Genomic DNA, 18,905 nt, shown 5'->3' with positions numbered 1-18,905 from the left:
GTTAGAGATTGCTCCGTTGAGAGCAATGTATAACCCAATGACTTGCAAATGGACAAGTGGAATTTCAGCCTAGTTGTGTAAATAGGGACTCATCAATTTTAACGAACTTTTCATTTAAGCGGCTTTTTGTTTACGGTAGAGAGTATTCAAGATTCGCCGTCTTAAAGCAGATGCGTTTGCTTTTCCCCGTTGATCTTACTTGCGAAACTTAAATGCATTAAAATAGCCTCACTATGTGACATTGTTCACTAACTGCAAAGTTTAAATGTACAATCTAAGTATCGTAACGGAAATCTTCTATTTAATTAAAAATGTCTTCATAAAAACTGTATACTGTTGTAGAAAAAGCAATTCCGTAAAGCGCTAATAGCAAATAAAGATTTACGAAACTTCATCTGTTCATATTGTACGTAAAGTATTCTAGGATTGATATCGACCCGCCAACAAATGAAAGAATGTGTCGCCGGACAATCTGGCGGGGTTACTCTGAATCGAGCTATGAACTTGGTTCCACGTCTATTACGGATTGGCAACTCCAATCTGATTTAAGGAGAGATGGCTTTCGATCAACGCGGAGTCGATTATAAGCAGTGAATGTGGCAACACCATTCAACAGAAGTGATTGACGTGCTTAAAGTAATAAGTTTGTTTTCCTGTAGTTTCGATGCCCGGAAGATAAAGGCCACTAAAGACATGAGAGAGTGGAAAGTCTCTCTGTAGTAAATAATGAAGTGATCGATTGCCCTAACATATAAGATACCGCATAAGATTGTCGCATATATAAAGTGAATGTTAGTACAATTACATAAGAAAAGGATTAATCCTCTTATCTTTCGAGTTAACTATACGGTTAGCTGTGGTGGAAATCGGATGTTCTGGTAAGAAATACGAATTCCCATTTTAAGAATCTGGGTACCCGGAGAGCGAACCCTGGCAATCAGTTTTAGTCCTTACATCTTACGTGATTGGCGATTGACGAAAAGATTAACAATAACAATTGAGATCCAAAAGGATTAGGAAAAATCTAGTTTCCGAGAGGTTTATAAGCAGGTGTTTTGACGAAGACAAATACTGTCAAATCGTGATATTCGAGGAGAAAAAGCAAACAGAAGTGTTCAAACATTGTTAAAAAGTTCCTGTAAACAAATCCTTTCCAAATAGATTTTCTAACGATTGCCAATAAAAGCTGCGCTAATCTAAAATTCACAATACGATAATAAGACCTAAATGTGCGAAATATTAAGATAATCATCTAAACTAAGATTCGAAAGCCATTTTGCTGATAGTAATTGAATTCAATTTTGTTTTATTTTCATTTCAATATACATTTTCGGTAAAGAAGAAAAATATATATGTAGTTGATTTTATGTATAAAATTATTAAAAAAATGTGTGCCATTTTGTGTACTTTATGAAATGCGAAATTTTTCTAACATAAAAATTTACTTAATTGTTATACATATTTATATAAAAAATACTTTAAAAAAAAATAAAAAGTTAAGCTTAATCATTAGAGAAACCTCGTTATAAGATTTCTGATGCATCGGTATAAATTTTGATTACAGTTTTATGAACAATTTTTTTAACATTTTTGTTGTCAATTTCATCTTGGTTATGATAATCGTCGCCAGCATCAGTTTCATTATCTGCCATTTCGGCTTCCACTTCGTCATCTTCATTGCTTATTAATGCCACACGATCGTACGCATAAGTGGCTGCCATTTCACCGTTACTGTTGTTTCTTTTATTTAGGTAATTGTTCCAACCGTAGATTATTAGAAGCATTATAACCGATATCGTGATAAACGTCGGTATCAAGTATAACAATGGTAGCAAAAAATTGAAATTAGTTTTATTTTGCTGAACGGTAGAATGGTTGTCGTGGCTGTTATTGCCAGAGCTGCGTTCAGCGAACATATAGCAATAACTGTCATTCGTATAAGGAATTCGCCGTAATTGACTGCCTGGGAAGCAAATATTGCATTGGGAATTCAATGGACCGTAACATTGACGACATGTTACATCACAGGCAGCGCAACTTAGCATAATGTTTGGCGCAAAGAAACCTTCATTTTCTGTAGTAGTGGTCTCCCCTCTATCGATGTTAAATTCGTTCACCTTTAAAGTTTTATAATGATAACGCCGCTTACGCTCCAACGATTGTAATTCTTCATCTACATCGTCTTTGGATTGATACGTAACAATGTTGCTGATATTATCCACCATATCGTTGTGTTTAATGACGTAAGTCTGACTGGGGCACTTGTCATAGCAACGGCCCCTAAAGAAAAATGTAGGTGGTGCGCAAGCTGATGAAAGTAAAATAAAAAAAAAAAAAAGAACGAAAACGAAATGACAGAAAACAATGAATAAATTACAAAAGTAAAGGGAAAAGTAATTTCAAAATAAAAGAATATATTTTTTATTATAATATTATATAAAAAAGTGAATGACCGCAAGCGTTAATGAAAAGATTTTATTACCGTTAGTATGGAGAGAATGAAAAATTACGTTAGGTAAGGAAAGAATAGATAGATGGTCTTTTCGTGTCTAAAATTTAAATAAATTTTTTTCATTAAAAGGTAAGTAAGTGCATTATCACTTCATTTTCTTGGCGAACCGACCACAGGCTTATCTTTCTTATGCAACCAGTGACGAAAAAAATATGGAAGGAATGTTAATTAAAAATTTTCAATATTTATATGGAAAACATTTGAAAAAAAAAAAAAAATTCCCATAAATATATTCGCGAATAGGATAAAAATAAAACCAAACCAGCCTCTATGAAAATGTATTAACAGGTAAGAACATGTTTTTTTTTTGCGATGGACATACGATAAAGATACGTATATTCCATCCGTATTCTACAAAAAACATCCAATATTATAGAGTTTGGAAATTTAGTTTTTTCATGTTTTTATACCATACACCCCTTGTTATAGAGGATGTATTAAGTTAGTATGTAAAACACAAAAGGGTTTCAGATAGATCCACCTTTTCTTATAACGATCGATTCAGAATGATTTTCTGTCCGTCTGTTGTCTGTTTGTGAAAATCTGTGTTTAAGCTACAGGTTGCAAATTATTGAGATACTTTGAGGAAATTTGGTGTATTGGCGTGCTTTTGTCAAAATTATTTAGATCGATCGGCCTTTTCCACCACTCGCCTTATAACGCCCTATTTTGAAAAGTCAATTCAAGTGAAACGAAAAAATGATCAGCAAATATTTAACAAAAGTACGCACACCGACATATATACGTGAGTTTTTTTATTTTAAATGTTAGTTCTTTTTTATTTAAATATGATTTCACATATGTGACTGGTCGGAGATTTTTGTGAAAATCCGATTCTAGAACAATAAAAATGCAGTCATTTTTCCACATAAGATCTACATTAATTTCTCCAATAGCATGAATAATGTTGTTTTTAAAGTTTTTCTATGTTTGTAGTTTATTGGAGTAAATCAACCACTTAAGATTGCCGCTAAGAAAACGTTGCAAGCCATGTCGCATGCTTTTGATGGCCAGTTCACATCGGCATATTTAGGATTGAACGAAAATTGAAGGTTTCCATCAATAAATTGATTGGATTGAGAGATGTACTACACCTCATCAAGTATTATAAATACATTCGTCTTGACGTTCGTCTTAAATGCTTCAGCAGTTTAGTCCGTTACGTCTCGCTTTAACTGTAAGGCGTAATATTTTTTTTTTTATTTCTATTCATAAAGTTCAAAACACTCATGTCTTCACAAGCTGTTGTTTTGAATGGGCGAAGCTATGTCCCCCCATCCACACATGTGCTCCAGGAACTAGCGCAGATGATAATTCTAACAATCGTGTTATTTTATGTGAAAAAATAAGGTTTCGTAACCGCTGAATACTTTAGTTAGCTACTCCAGTCCTTCTTCGGAAGAGTAACTAAGGAAGGAACTACAGACATTATTCACATTTACCGGCAAAACATTAGAGATGTTTCAGAATTAGTTAGTAGTCATCGCCATTGTGAGAGTTCGGGTCTTAGCGCTTTCGACTTTCCTTTTTGCTTTCGGAATTGTTAATATTCAAAAATTGACAGAAAAGCATGTGATTTGCGCATATGTAGTTTGTTTAAATCTCAAGTTAAAAAGTACGTAAAAAGAAAAACATGTCGACAGCACACAATCACTTGAAAAGAGAAAAACTTGAAAAGATCACATCTTCCGCTACAGAGGATATTTGGAATTTCCAAAAGGTTTGCGACACATAATAATATTTTAGTTAGATATTATATTAGAGGCCTTTATAAGACGCGTACTTACTTTCGATCTTCATAAATATGGGAAGAAACTCAAGAGAATGTCTCCCTGTCAGCCGAGTTAAAGCTTTATCTGAAGTATTTCTTCTAATCGTTCTCGTCGGATGAAGATCGAATTCAAGTAATTCGATTCAGTTCAAGCAAAAAGCAACTAGCTTTGTCTTTTTGCCTTGTGTGGGCTCAGCTTATAACTTCCATTGCCTAAATCGACCTAGACGTGTCTGTGTTGTAATTGTCAATATACTTTGATGAAATTTGTAACATTGACATATTTTGTGCCTGGGGATGAAAGGTATAGAAAATCGAATCAAAAATGAAGCGTTTTTAAGGCCGTTGCCTACAAAAGGACCTATTTTGAAAAGTCGTTATATGAAGCAACTTTTTATTTTCGATACTTCTCTACAAAAAGCATATTTCACCATAGTAAAAGTATGTGGAAAATTTGCATGGGTGTATACTTTGAATTGCCTTGTAAATAAATAAATTTGTTGCAGTATGTTTGGGCTACATAGATGCGTCTATCAGATCCTCTCCCGTATTTTATAACCGTAATCAGTAAATACATTAGACAAAGTAATGTAGAGTATGTTAACGTCGGTCTTATTCTATTACAATATTTTAACTTGTTCTCGGTTTTGAATTTTTTTAAGTCGTTTCGTAGAGTTCTGCTGGGGTGGAATATCTCATATTAATTATCTTCAAAAATCAAAAAAAAATTGATGTGTTCATACTTTATAATATCGGATAGGCGGGACCATTTTTTCTATATTTGTATAGGTACTGTAAGGTAATCCACAGAATGTGCGGGAAAGTATTTATCGTTTCGCTTTAGTTTATGAGTAATGGGCAAAGAACACAATTCACTCGTTGTCAATAGCAATTCGCATGCAAGAATGTTCAATCTTCAAGTGTCTTTACCACAGACAAAAGCGCAGACCGATAGAATTAATACCGGCGAAGCCTATAGATATACTTTATACTGTCTCTGAAGTTTCCTCCTATCTATAGCAAATATTTTGAGAAAATGAACATATCCCTGACATTCGGCGATGGGTCTAAAAAGCCTATTTGACTTAGAATTTAACTGCATCGAATTTCTACTACGTAAGTTTAAAGGAACTTATGAAAGTAAGTCTGATTATTTGTGTTCATGACGAGAATAGATAAATAATTCTAAGGTCTTTGAAAAGTAGTTTAATTTTGCTAAATTTAGAGCATATCAGTCTGCGTTTGCAGTACTCTTTCATATAAGGACTTCCATGAAAGGTATGCGTTTACGTGGAACTAAAATTTTGAATATTTTATCATGAAAATAGATGGAAAATTATTTTAGGTAAGATAGTATATGGCACATTAGCGTTTGGCATTGTCCAAATGCGATATTCTTACTTATTTCAATTACCTACAAAATAAGGCTGAGCTATTTAAACAATTGTCAAAAAAAAACATTTACTATATTGGATGTAATTCAGACGATGCGATATAAAAAGTACATTTACGTAACGTCGAAATCGAATACACAAGGAAGTAAGGGTTATTCACAAATCTGACTTGGGATGAATTTTTTTTTTTTTTTTTGATAAAATACCAAACTTGGAGGTGATTTCAACTGTTCCTAATGAAGCTTTTAGATGAAACCGCACCTAATTTTCTTTTTACACGAATTTTTTGGCAACGTGTCTATCGTGTAAAAAGAAAAGCAAGCGTACGTGAATTTAAATCACATTCACATTGTATATTATTAAGATTTTGAAGTAATTACATCCATCGAGTGTGAAGGGGAAAATAACAATTAATAAATGTTAATATAAAATATTAATTATTAAACTAATATTAATTATTTTAATAATATTTCAAAAAAAAAAAAAAAAATGAACAAATTAATTTGACAAAAAATATGAAAATAATTAAACAAATTTGGGCGAAAACATGCTTTTGTTTATTGAAATAAAACAAATAAACAGTAAAAGATTAATTAATTAATTAATAGAATTCGATTTTTTTATTAAAAGCTGCCACCAGAAAAAATAAAAGCATTCCACCTAATAAATGATTTGTGCGTAATAATTTAAAAAAAAAAATCATAGTGAATGATACATTCTTATACAGTAAAAACCAAAAATTAAAGGTGAGTTGAGTTGTGACGATGAACCAAAAGCAAGAAATATGTATAAATATATAAACATTATTTATTTGTTACATAAAAATGAAAGAATTAAATGAAAAGTTTAATCTCCCGGAAAAAGAGACATAAGCAAAGCAAGCAACAAGTTTCATTCGCCTTGAAACAAAACCTGCATCTTCACTAACTACCGCTACCTTTGGAAAAGGAAAATTTTAAATTTTTCATTACTTTTGAAAGTGCTGCTAGCTTGGGATTACAAACTGCTCTTTCACGCTTAATAAGACTTTCTGAATATTTCCAACAGATTTGGCATTGATGGCGTGGTGGAAAAAAAATTTGTTCTCTTGTTATAGATTTTGTGCCTTTATATTAAATCTGGTATTTGAGAACACTTTGTCACAATTAAACACTCCAATACTAATTTTGTTATAAAACAACAGCAAGCTGTGAAGCCACGCGCTTTTTTTTTTTTTTTTTGTATGACCAGCCACTCAGGCAGGGGATGTCGCCTATACGTGCGGACACGGTGGTGAGAGTTATGAGGAGAGCGAGGAAGGAAAGAATTAGTGCTTGTAACAGTGGGGAAATCAGATATGGCAGGACTGGTAGGTTGTTCCAAAGGCGGGCAGCAAGGTTAGAAAACGACGAGTCCCCGTAGTGTATTATGTGGTATACAGGCAACTCCAAGACAAGTGGGTGAGATCGGTGAGAAAGACGTACAGACCAGACGAAGGATTTAATATCTCTTTTATTTCCGTAGGACACTTGTCTTGAATGGAAATGCGCAACGCAGCTCACGTTACGCCGGTACTCAACGGTCGAAGGCTTCCATGCAAAGATTGGTATTAAGGTTATTTGCGTGCGGCTTTGTTATTTAAAACAGACTCAATCGATGGAACTCAGGACACATCTATCTTCGAAAACAGAAAAATTCGAAAAATTCTTATTAATCATAAAAAAACCAAAGGCATTCTATACATGATATGAAAGTTTTCCTGTATATTCCAACCAATAGTATAGAGTAACAAAATTTCAAATTTTTGTGTTCTTTTGGAGGTTTTAAAGGCAATGGTGGGTGGGTATAAAAGATGCAGTCATATTTGACCATCATTTTTCATGTTGATGAGTTTTTTTATAATAATTTTTTTAATTAATTCAAATAATTGATATAGGAATATATCGAATTGATTTTGCTTCTTCAAAGCAGACAGACGGATAGACAGCGCACTAAAAACTAACGAAATTTAGAATCGTTCGTCGATCGGAAATGTTTGCTTGATCACGTGTATGTGTAATGTCTTTGATGCGTAATTTTTTGAGTGCAACAGATGGAGTATTCAATAGTGTTTTTGGTTTGATATTAGATATTCATAGCGAATAAATTTTTAAAACACAAACGTTAGTTATGAGCAAGAAAGTACTAAATACTAAGATACATACATACACACACGCATAACATGAAAATAATCTACGATAGAAGAATTTAAAGTTTTTTAAGACACATCTTAGACACAATCGACGAGTTTAAAAAAAAAAAAAACTCACCTTTAATATCAAATCGGAACGTATTAAATAATGTATCATTTTATTATAAAACGATTTGAGAAAATTTTCTGAAAACATTTTTAACTGAAAATTTTTATTAAGAATGATTTCTTAAAGAAAAAAAAAAAAAAAAATGATGCTTTCATTTCTTCTTACTCTCCATTTAAAGGAATTCTTCAATTCTTTTTCTTTTATGTTTTTATTACAGCATATTTTCGCTTACCTTTCAATTCTCCTCTATACAGTGTACATATATTAGAAACACTTTTTCTTTTTAAACCAGACAGTTAGTTATTTCAATTATGTTTTTTATAAATTCAATTTTAGAAATTTGGAATTTTTATTGATAAACTCAATAATGAAAGTTTTGAACATATCTGTGCAACGATAAATGTATATAGAAATTTTTATCTGATTTTTATATCTGCCGTCCAAGGAAGAGTAGCAAGTATACATGAATTGATATTTTTTAAAAAGTGTTTTTCATAAAAAACTCGCATTGAGGTTTCAAGTTCACGGATTAACTTGCTGTGAGTTCAAAAATTGGATATATGTTCTGTCTTCTTGCCTATGGATAAGTTCGAATTGTCAACAGAGTTCATTCATGGACTTGGCTGTAACATAGCCACTACAGTCAATTTTCTTATAATTGTTCTTGGACATGATTAAGTCTTCAGAGTAGCTTTTCTTCAATACTACACACACTGTGGCCTGAGTAATACTTATGTAAAGCGGATATATTAAAAAGGTTCTTTCTAAGTCTTATTATGCCCTACACCAATTGCGCCACATAGTGTGGTAAGTTTCGGCGAACATTTGCAACACCCAGAAGGACAAACTTTTTATTACAGCGGTCGATTCGAATATGATTTGTGTCTGTCCATCTGTCCACGTATTCTTGTGTTCAACCTACACATCATCATTTTCGAGATATTTCGATAAAATTTGGTGCGTTCACGCGTTTTGAACTGAGGACGAACGCTAGCGAATATGATTCGAAGTGAACCGTTTTTTTGATTACTCTCGCCCTTATTTTAATAAGTAGTTACACAAAAAAGTAATGACAATTTTGCTTAGTAATAGCATTTTGGCTTTCTAAATTTGTGCGAAAACTTTGAAATGGATGGGGAAATTTTTTTAACATTTTGCCATATAGCAGTTTCTACGGAAGCTGGATCTGTTTATGGTGAAGCGACTTCATTTTCAATACTTTTTGACGAAAATTCGGACCACGTTGATCAATTTTTTGCATCCCCTTATAAGAATTCCAATGAAAAACAAGCCTTTCTATGGCGAAATTTTTAACATTTTATGATGAAAATTACTCCTTAGTAAATTAATTATAGGGAATTTGGATCACGTAAGTCTATTATTTAGACCGCACCATACGAAGAGACAAAGTCTAATTTGTGGTTTGTTATGAGGGAAGCAATTGAAAAACAGCGTAATCTTTGACAAATGAATTAAATTTGCTAAATTTAGACTACGTTGACGTTTGGGTGTCCTCCAATAAGAGAACTTTCATGGAAATGATGCATTTATTTCATGAAATGACGTAAAATTTTTAGTGTACTATTAAAAAAATGAATGAACGATTGTATTAGGCGAAGTGGTATAAAAAATCTAATGGTCGGCTTTGCCCGACGTGTTGAAATATGTTGTTCTTTGATTGGTCTTTGACTTTGGAAAATATGATGATTTATTAGAGCGCTACATATTTAAGGGAGAAGATAATCTCGATATTACCTTTCACTTCCGTTAAAGAGTATTTGTAAGTAAGATAAAAAAAAAACCTACTTTGGAAGCAATTCTTGTCCTTTCGAGAAAACCAAGCATACCGCCACTGTAGTGAATGCTTAGGAAAGAAGGTGTAATCTCTACAATCGCGCAAGGCCTAGCATTACATACCTTACATTATTTCGCGGGCAACTTTCCAAAGTTAATAATTTGAGAGAGCAACAAGGAGGAATTTTAGCCGAATAAAAATGACTGTCTACCAGATGTAATTACATTAATCTCGGGGATGAATCTTGTGTACCCACCATCAAACTGGTTTGTTAATTGCGAGCAAGCCAATTGATTTAATTAATTGGAGATGAACTTTTAGATAATTGTGCTTCAGAGAACAATTTGAGTTTAGAGTTTTCCAAAAAATGCATTTTTCTTCGCTGTTGCGGTTCTTCAGTTCAGTTCTTAATAATGTGTGGATTATATGCGTTTTCAACTCCGATTTATAGAAGCAAACTAAGAATTCACGTTTTAAGTATCAATTTTTTTGCTCAAATTTTTTCACTCTTCCGAACGGCAATAAAAGGTAGACCGCTGGACAGATATGATTAGATCGATTTATTTTTATTGTACACGTGTGCGTCTACAATAGCAATGGCGGCCAGTAGAGAGTTTTGATTAACTATTTGGTTTTTTCAAAGAATTATTTATACACTTTTCTAAATAAAATGCTAATTATTTATTATTACCGTTATTTTTTTTTGTTGAAAACTGGTTTGTTTTTTTGGTTTTTCACTTTTATTTTTTAAAATTATTTGTTTTTCTTTTACTCTCTGTGTCTCTCTCTCTCTCTCTCTCTCTCTCTCTCTTTCTCTCTCTTTCTCTCTCTCTCACTGTTTCTGTTTCTCACTTTCCCTTATACAAGAGATTTATTATTATTATTATCATTATTATATAGAATACAATATATTTATATTTACATAGATACAGTATACATATATATACACAAGTATATATATGTATATATACATATGTATATATATATATGTATATATACATATATGTATATGTAGATATATTTCTTTGCAAATTTTTAATTTTCAGTTTACTTTGTTGCTGTTTTTGTTGTGGCAGAGTTTCTACGGCCTTAACACTAAAATGCTTTACATAATGTTGTCGTTTTTATTTTCAATCTTTTGTTTGAATTCATTTTGAAATTATCCAAGAATTTTTATTTTTTGTTTGTGGCTTCTCGGATTATTATTTTCAATTTCATTTTTATTGTTTTGTTTGTTTCCTTTTTAAAATTTTAATAGTAAACTTTTATTGGATTTGAAGTTTTGTTTATTTTTTGTTGTTAGGAGAGGATAATGGTTTTTTTTTTTCAAATAAAAACCTTTCTATTCCCTATAACCAGTTTTAACTATAACTAATAATTTGGCTTTTTATTTCACTTTATTTCTATCATTTTCTGTCTCTCTCTCTCTCTCTCTCTCTCTCTCTATCGTTCTTCCTTTTCTTTTTTACCTTTAGTATAAGGTGTAACGTCTTGTCCGTCGGCGCGCCCTAATATTCATTTCTCTTTGCATTAGTTTCTTCTCAAGTTTTAATTTGTAAAAGTCTACTAAGCACATGTGAAAGTTAATACGGCACAATCAAAGATGGTTGTTTTATAGAACTTTGCGTTGAGGACCCCGGAAGTCTACGTTTGTTTGTGATATAGAATAACAAGCTACGGCTTAATAATGTCTCTCTATCCAAATTCTTTTTCTTTTGTCAAAATTCGTCATAGTGATAATGCTTGCGCAAATCTGTGGGCGGTTGTTATTGCCTTGATAAATTTATAATTAAAAGCCTTCTAAAATTAAATGGAATAATAACAGGAGTTGTTTTGATAATTATGATTTGCGGATTGGCTTCTCTTAGATAACAAGCTGGTGCTTAGACTGCTTTGGTGAGGCGACTGTTACTTGCGATAAATCTTTAAAATACTGGTTTTAAAATATATTGCAAAAGAGGAAAATGATTTTCATTTTTATCGAATTATCGCCCAAGGCTTAGTACTCAGTTGGCCTCCGCGGTGCGGGATAGGTGGTATGAATTGGAAACAGCTAATGCAAATGTCAAAAGAGTTGGGAGAGGGCGCCCTTAACGAATATCCCAATATCCCCGTATTAGAACTTATATAGGATTAGTAGTCGGTTTTATCTTTTGTTTACTTTTGCATTTAAATCTAAGTGTCTTTAAAAATTGATTATTTTTTGTATTGTATTGTTTTTATTTATTTTTTTTTTTTAAGTATTAAAGAATAATATCAGTTTCTCTTTATAAGTTATTTTGTAATTATTTTTAAACTTAAATCATATTAAAAAAAAAAAAAAAAAAAAAAAAAGAAGACACCATATAACATAAAAATTGTACTAAAAATTCACTACTATGCGTTTAAAATATAAAAAGATTTAAATATATTTTTTTCCCACTTTAACAGTTTTAAAGGAATTTAAACTTAAATAACTATATATATATATATATATATGTATATATATATGCTATGGATGACGTGCGCTTGAGTGCTTTAAGGATAAATCTGTTATACATATTCATATACTATTATTGATGTTAATTTTTATTGTTCTTTTATGTTAAGTAGTTTTAGATGCTTTATGGTTTTTCGCAATATTCCAAGTATTAACTTTTAATTATTATGAAATAAATATAATGAAATCAGCCAACTGAATATAATGATCGTTTGGGTTTGAGTTTAATTTGCAAAGTTAAAAAAACTGAGGAAGTATACACTTCAAAGCGAATTTTTGAGCCGCACTACCTTAATCATTTTCATTTTAATTATGTTAAGAAGCAGAGGGGAGGGAATGAAGCAGATTGGGGTTTTTCGAAATAAGTGTATTATGCAATTAAGGCAAATTTCCAATCGGATAAATGATGGTAAGTCGTAAGTTATTTATGGAAATGTTTGGAAAGTTTGCGCCTTTTGACACCCTACTCCACATTTGTTGCAAAGGTATATTAAGTTTCCGGGGATGTGTGTATGCAAGACTTAGAAGAACTTGAGATACGCTCATATTTTATTATACCAATCGATCTTAAATTACTTTCCCAATCGATTTAAGCTTGTCTCTTCGTTTGTCCTTCCGTCCTTTTGCCCGCCTTGTTTTCTTGTATTCAATCTAAAGACAGCAATCTTCGGGATATTTTGATAAAATTTAGTAGACTCTGACGTGTTTCGGCCAAAGAACGAACGTTATTGAAAATTGTTTGAATTTGGCTAATTTTCTCAAATACGCGCTTCGCATCAAAATAATGTGTAACTTTTGATGATTAACTCGTGGTGTAGCGTATCTAATAGCCATTCTTGCCCGACTATAATGTTCTTACTTATTTCAAATAGATTTTATTACCCATGGATATGCAATTAGTGCCTTACTTTTAGCTCGAAATTTGATATTTTATAAAAAAACAACTCGAACTTGTTGTTACAAGTTATACAAGAGATAAGAAGAAAAATATTTCGCAGCGCAAGTTATGGCCTGCATTTCTTGGTAACTGGCTTTTTCAATATTGAGAAAAAAGATAAAGAAGATTACCTTATCCTATTAATACAGGGTGAGGTCTTTGAAGTAAAGTAATCAGTCGAAAGGTGTAAAAGACAATAAAAAACACAAAAATGGAACTCACACCTTCGAATAAAAAGTGCAGTACAGCTTCCGGAATTGCAGGTATTGCAGGTTATTAATGCAAAATCAGACCATCAATGAAAATGATTGGAAATTTCAAATTCTCTTTTTTTACTATCAGTGTACGTATGACGTCGATTTGTGACCGCGAACTGCGAATATCAATTAAGAATCTATCTATCTATCAGATCAAGAAAATTGTTAGCAACCAGAAACTTTGGAAATTGACGCCGCCTGAAGAGTAGTTCAGGCCATAACATTATTAATAATGGGTGGTCCTCACTGTGATCGGCTAATCATGCATTTTGAGAATATATTAAGAAAATTATATGCCTGCTGTAGTAAGGCTCGCAAAGTCTCTACCTCTACTGCCAGTAAAAAAATTGAGTTCAGAGACAACACCGTCATTGCATTATTCAATATAAAGACCATGCTGACGGTTTGAGGTATTTTCGACGGGAGACAATAATGAGCAAAATTCAATACGATTCTACGGCTTCAATTTTCTACGTTTGCACCTTTTAGGGGCGTAGGGTGCTATGTATCTGCTTTTAAAATATATATATGAATATTTGTTCTGGTAAAAAGACTTTACTACGTATGTAGCACGATTTTGGGCGATCGATAAATTACAAAAAAAAAGAAAAGAAAGTTTACTCGAAATTTGAGAGATCGTCAGAAGAATATGCTTTAAGGTAGTGAGTGCAGAAACCTCGACGTTATGCTTATGAGTTGAAAAGTGTAGGAAAATATATATAATTTTTTTTTTTTTTTGTCTTAACAGAATATGTACATAATTGTTTAGAGTTTTTACGGCTGTTGGTTCTGAGGTAAAAGGAAAAAGAGAGAACTATTGTTTTATTGTACTGAGTTATTTTTGCTTTTTTTTTGTTTTTTTTTTTACATATTGTTTTCGTTTGTGCTAATTATCGTCATAGCGCTAAGAAAAAATGTATGTAGAAAAAAAAGTCATTATAAATAATAATAATAATAATTAATGTATTGCACACAAGTTACTTTGATTTTATGCGTTTGTTGTTGTTGTTGTTATTGTTTATTGTAGGGATTTTAGTTTCATCATAAACGGAACAAAACTGAATAACATTTATTGTTTCTCAAATTTCTCTGTTTTTTTTTTTTTTGTTTCACTTTGAAAGGATATGTTATATAAATATAATAGCTATTAAACAAATATACGTTTACGATAATTACTAAGCAATTTTTTTTAAAATATTTTTTTATTTTTTATTTAAATTTTTAATTAAATATGAATAATGATGATATGAAAAAATTATTGTTTTCAAGTAGCTATATATATGTATATTTGTAGGTATATAATGATGATATTTTTAATTAAAGCCTAAAGCATAAATATATTTTCATTTAAAGTTTTCAAGCAAAGCATTATTCAACAGAAAAGACAGGAACTGTACTAAGGTATATAATAAATAAGACTTTGTGTGTTCAGTAGATTTGTTTACAAAATTATCATTAGGAGACCAAAAAAGTTTTTGCTTTATCTTCCATTTTTCCCACACATTTAAAGACCAAAGTATTTCCTGTTAACACTGGTTCTAACGTCCGTTCAATATAGTTGTAAGACGTTCATTTCTAGCTTCTCAGTGTACTTTATTTGCGGCCAACAAACCTGATGATGACTAGTAAGATGCTGACATGATCCAGATGAGTCTGCGTCTCGCACTAGCTGTCGCGACCTTAATATGCCCACACTTAACCTAGGTTCCATGAATAAATGTGCCGGTATAAAAGCATGGCAAGATAAGCCCTAATGTTGATTCGGCTATCATTATAAACGAATTGTGTCTATGGGGAATTTTGCAGATTCGATAGTGGAAGAAAAACTGCTTTAATGAGCTTAAAATAGAAAATTTTTTTACTTTGGTTCTTTACGGTATGCGGTTTAATCTGCAATTCATATACACCCAGCTCTTTTTTACACGATTTTGAAATAACACGGTTCATCAATACATTTTTTCACGCCAGCTTTTCGTTCTAACACGAATCCCAAGACAAATTTATTTTTTTTGAATTCGAATTTTGACAGTGTCTTACAGAAACTTGTGCACACAACCACATACGAAGGCGAAAATCGGCTAGTATGCCGGATTAATTCGCAAGATGTTAAAAATACACTTGTTTTACACGAATTATTTGTTCTAACACGAATACAAAAAAAAATGTAATTTAAATTTTAATTTTGACAGTGTCTTACCGAAACGTGCATATAAAAATTATATAAGCGCAACTTGCGAAAAAAAAAAGACTGCTACCAAGAGACTTTATAACAGCAAAGAAACTAACAAAGGAGGAACTTCTTCATTTGAATCTGATGGTAGTATTTTTTATCCAGGTCGCAATAAAAGTCCACGTTTGTTATCAAATGGTGTTTACTCCTAAATTCATATCAAATATGTTAATGTTCTATGTGCTTATGGATTGAATTTTCACTGAACACATAAATTCAATTTGTTTTTTGCAGTAAAAATGCATTCATATTTAACATGAAATTTCTTACTTCTCATGTCTCCAAATCTACCATATTTCGCATGTAATTTTTTAAACGATTTGTTTCGCAAGGGTGTTTAAGGAACTCATCTACCTTGTAAAAAAAGAGTTGGGTGTACATTTAGTTCTTACGCTTTCGTTTACTAAGATGTTTAGAAAGCTGAGAAATAAATGGAAATTAATGTGACATCTGCTTAACCCTAACAAAATCTTATCGATTTATCGCTAGAGTGTATATTTTACTAAGACTTTGCAACCATTAACTGAATTATTAGCTGACTTATGGCGTTTATCTGTCTAGAGCAGGTTAAATGCTTGGTTGGCTTGACGCCATGCCTAAGAACTCGTCTCTTATTGTCAACAAAAGATAATTATTGCTTTGGATAAAGCATACACGCTACTGTTAGGCGAAAGTGGACACTTGCTTCTTAATCGCATCTATTGGGGTCGCGAAGTCATTCCTATATATTCCTATATATATATATAGACCTTGGTAATTGAACATACTTTTAATGATCATACTCCGTCACTTATCTTGTCTATTTCTGCTGATAACAGAAAGAATCATATTCATATGGTTCAAAGATACTAGGAAGGATTTTCTATATAAATTTGAAGCAGTCGCCGATGTGAACATTCGCTAATGATGCAAAATGGCAATAATTTGATCAAAGTAACTTTTGGAACTTTGAGATTTTCATAGATAGACGAGTAGGCTTTAAATAGCCTTAGAAACTCTTATTAACTGTAAAATGTGGACAGTTTAAGGAGTCTCCGAGGCATATTCTCTCCTCGCATTGTAATTGTGGTACTGTTTTGCTTTTTCTTCTCTTCTTCCTCGGATTTAGAGGCAAAAATATTTTGACTTAATTAATTCCGCATACACATAAGATGGGCAAAAACATTTCTGGATACCTAATAAAATTATTTGCATAGTTTTTTTCTTTTTTTTCTCTCTTTAAATTCTATGCTGTAATTTCAAAGCCGAAAAGCAACGCAAGTTTTTTTACTAAAGATATATTTTATGCTTTTCTTTTTTAATTTAAAACAAATATTACTCTATCAGCTAAATCGTATATTTATTAATTAATTTTTTTTTTTTTTACTTTTTTTGCAATTGAATTATTTATCATTTTTCTGATTTGTATCGTTAAACAGTCTTTTTTTTATTTAATCATCATTTCTTTATATGTCCTCTAATATGTACTTTTTGAATTATCAAATTAAATGATTATTTATGTATGTTTTTTAATGCATTTATTAGAAAAAAAATATGCTGAAAACTCCCATTTTTCAATATTAAAAGCCCGATTTGAATTTTTTACTTATTGCAATATTTAAATTAAAGAGCAAATAAATAATTCATTTATTCTCATTTACGAGCTCATACCCAACCAGCGGCTCTTTTTTTTTGCAAATCCGCATACATTGAAGCCACTTTTTCCACAGCGTGTGCCGTTACGAATTCGCGTAAAAATATCTTTGAGCGAATGCGAAGTTAAATGGATTACATAAAATGATTAACTAAAATTTTATAATTATTTTGAACAACATTTAGTTTTTTCATCAGTGTAGAGAGCTTAAGTTGAACGATCGTTCAAAATGAATGAAAACTACTAAAAAGACAGGTAAAGAAACTATAGAGTTGGCCATGGCCCAACGTAAAATCTACCACACCACTTCTCCTAATGCGAGTATTCATATAATTACTTTTCAAGGTAAGGCGTCACATGGGAAATGGTCGAAAAGTCGCCCGATCTTCTACAACAGCCTCCGTTCTTCCAAGGGTCATATCTACGTTTTGGGATGAATCTTGAATATCCAAAAATTGGAATCGGAATTATTTTGCTTTAATAAAATAAATTTCATAATACCTTCTTAAGATTATTGGCCGAAATGTAATGAATTGAATGAAAGCGATTGAAAAATGTAAATCTTTCTCCTGATCTTTAAGACCCGCCAATGTTCGAAAACGGTTTTCAAGACAGGCAAACGAATATCAATAAATCGAGTTAGAATGCATACATATATATATTTGTTTTAAATGATGAATCACTGGGGAGACGTCTTCTATTCGTGTAATACGGCAACGGCCAGAAAGAAGAAAAAGTGAAGAACAGGAATGATATAGCGAGGTGTACCCAGTCTGTAAGTGTTCTGGCTTTACCAACTGGACGCATATAATATCAAAGAAAACGCTAATACTGACATGTTAGTCGCGTTTCTTACCTGCTCGGCTACTCTTGTGGGTCACATTTAGAATACGGCACTTAAAGAAAGCTTCCGAAGATACACTATTTGAAAATTTTTGCTCAAAGATCATTTCTCGGAAAATTAAAAAAAATCTAATTTAACTTAGTCACGATACTATAAGAGATATTTTTTTATTTTTTTACAAGAGCCTTGTTATCTTCGGTAGAGTTTAATAGAAAGTTTTAGGAGGATTAGTGCTTCACCAATATGGAAGTAAAATATCAAATAAAAATTTTTAAGTTGTTTCGTCAAATAAGTAATAAGTACGAGCATGATTGTATGAAATTGAGCAAAGAGAATTGAGTAAATTGAATGAGAAGAGATTGGGAATGGGTTCGTTGTTGTTATGTGTTTCGCTTTCAAAGACGATTACATTGGATATTACCCGAAATGTTTTGCATCGACACACTAACATATATATGTATTACAATTGATTAATAAATTGATTGAAGATCAGTTCGTTCGATATATGTTATTGATGTGTATTGCATTAGAATAGAGGGCGTATACTTCAAATGATATTTTCTGCCGATCAAGAACACATATACATTGTCTACCTTATCTATTACATAAGCGGACATTGTGATCCTATTTGGATTGCCTTCGAATTTGGCGTTTTTTTAACATTTACTCAGGGGACGTCCGCCTTGCACTGTGTCAGGTGGTGGTCTTGGCAGTCAGAAAAAAGTGTAGAGAGAGAGAGAGAGAGAGAGAGAGAGAGAGAGAGAGAGAGAGAGA

General features: G+C 31.9%; 1 protein-coding gene across 2 annotated transcripts in view; it reads right to left on the bottom strand.

The window, feature by feature from the left end:
- Positions 1-1,501: 1,501 nt before the first annotated feature.
- Positions 1,502-18,905, bottom strand: part of LOC119642809 (furin-like protease 1) — a 483,953-nt gene continuing 466,549 nt past the window's right edge. For both annotated transcript variants that reach the window (XM_038042089.1, XM_038042088.1), the window contains one exon: positions 1,502-2,308. In XM_038042089.1, the coding sequence (XP_037898017.1) occupies positions 1,524-2,308 (785 nt within the window). In that variant the 3' untranslated portion in view covers positions 1,502-1,523. The remainder of the gene's footprint in view (positions 2,309-18,905) is intronic.

The sequence above is a fragment of the Glossina fuscipes genome, unplaced genomic scaffold (assembly GCF_014805625.2).
Source record: "Glossina fuscipes isolate IAEA_lab_2018 unplaced genomic scaffold, Yale_Gfus_2 257, whole genome shotgun sequence".
NCBI lineage: Eukaryota > Metazoa > Arthropoda > Insecta > Diptera > Glossinidae > Glossina > Glossina fuscipes.
Note: the sequence above shows the minus strand (reverse complement) of the source record. Positions and strands in the feature narration are given on the sequence as shown.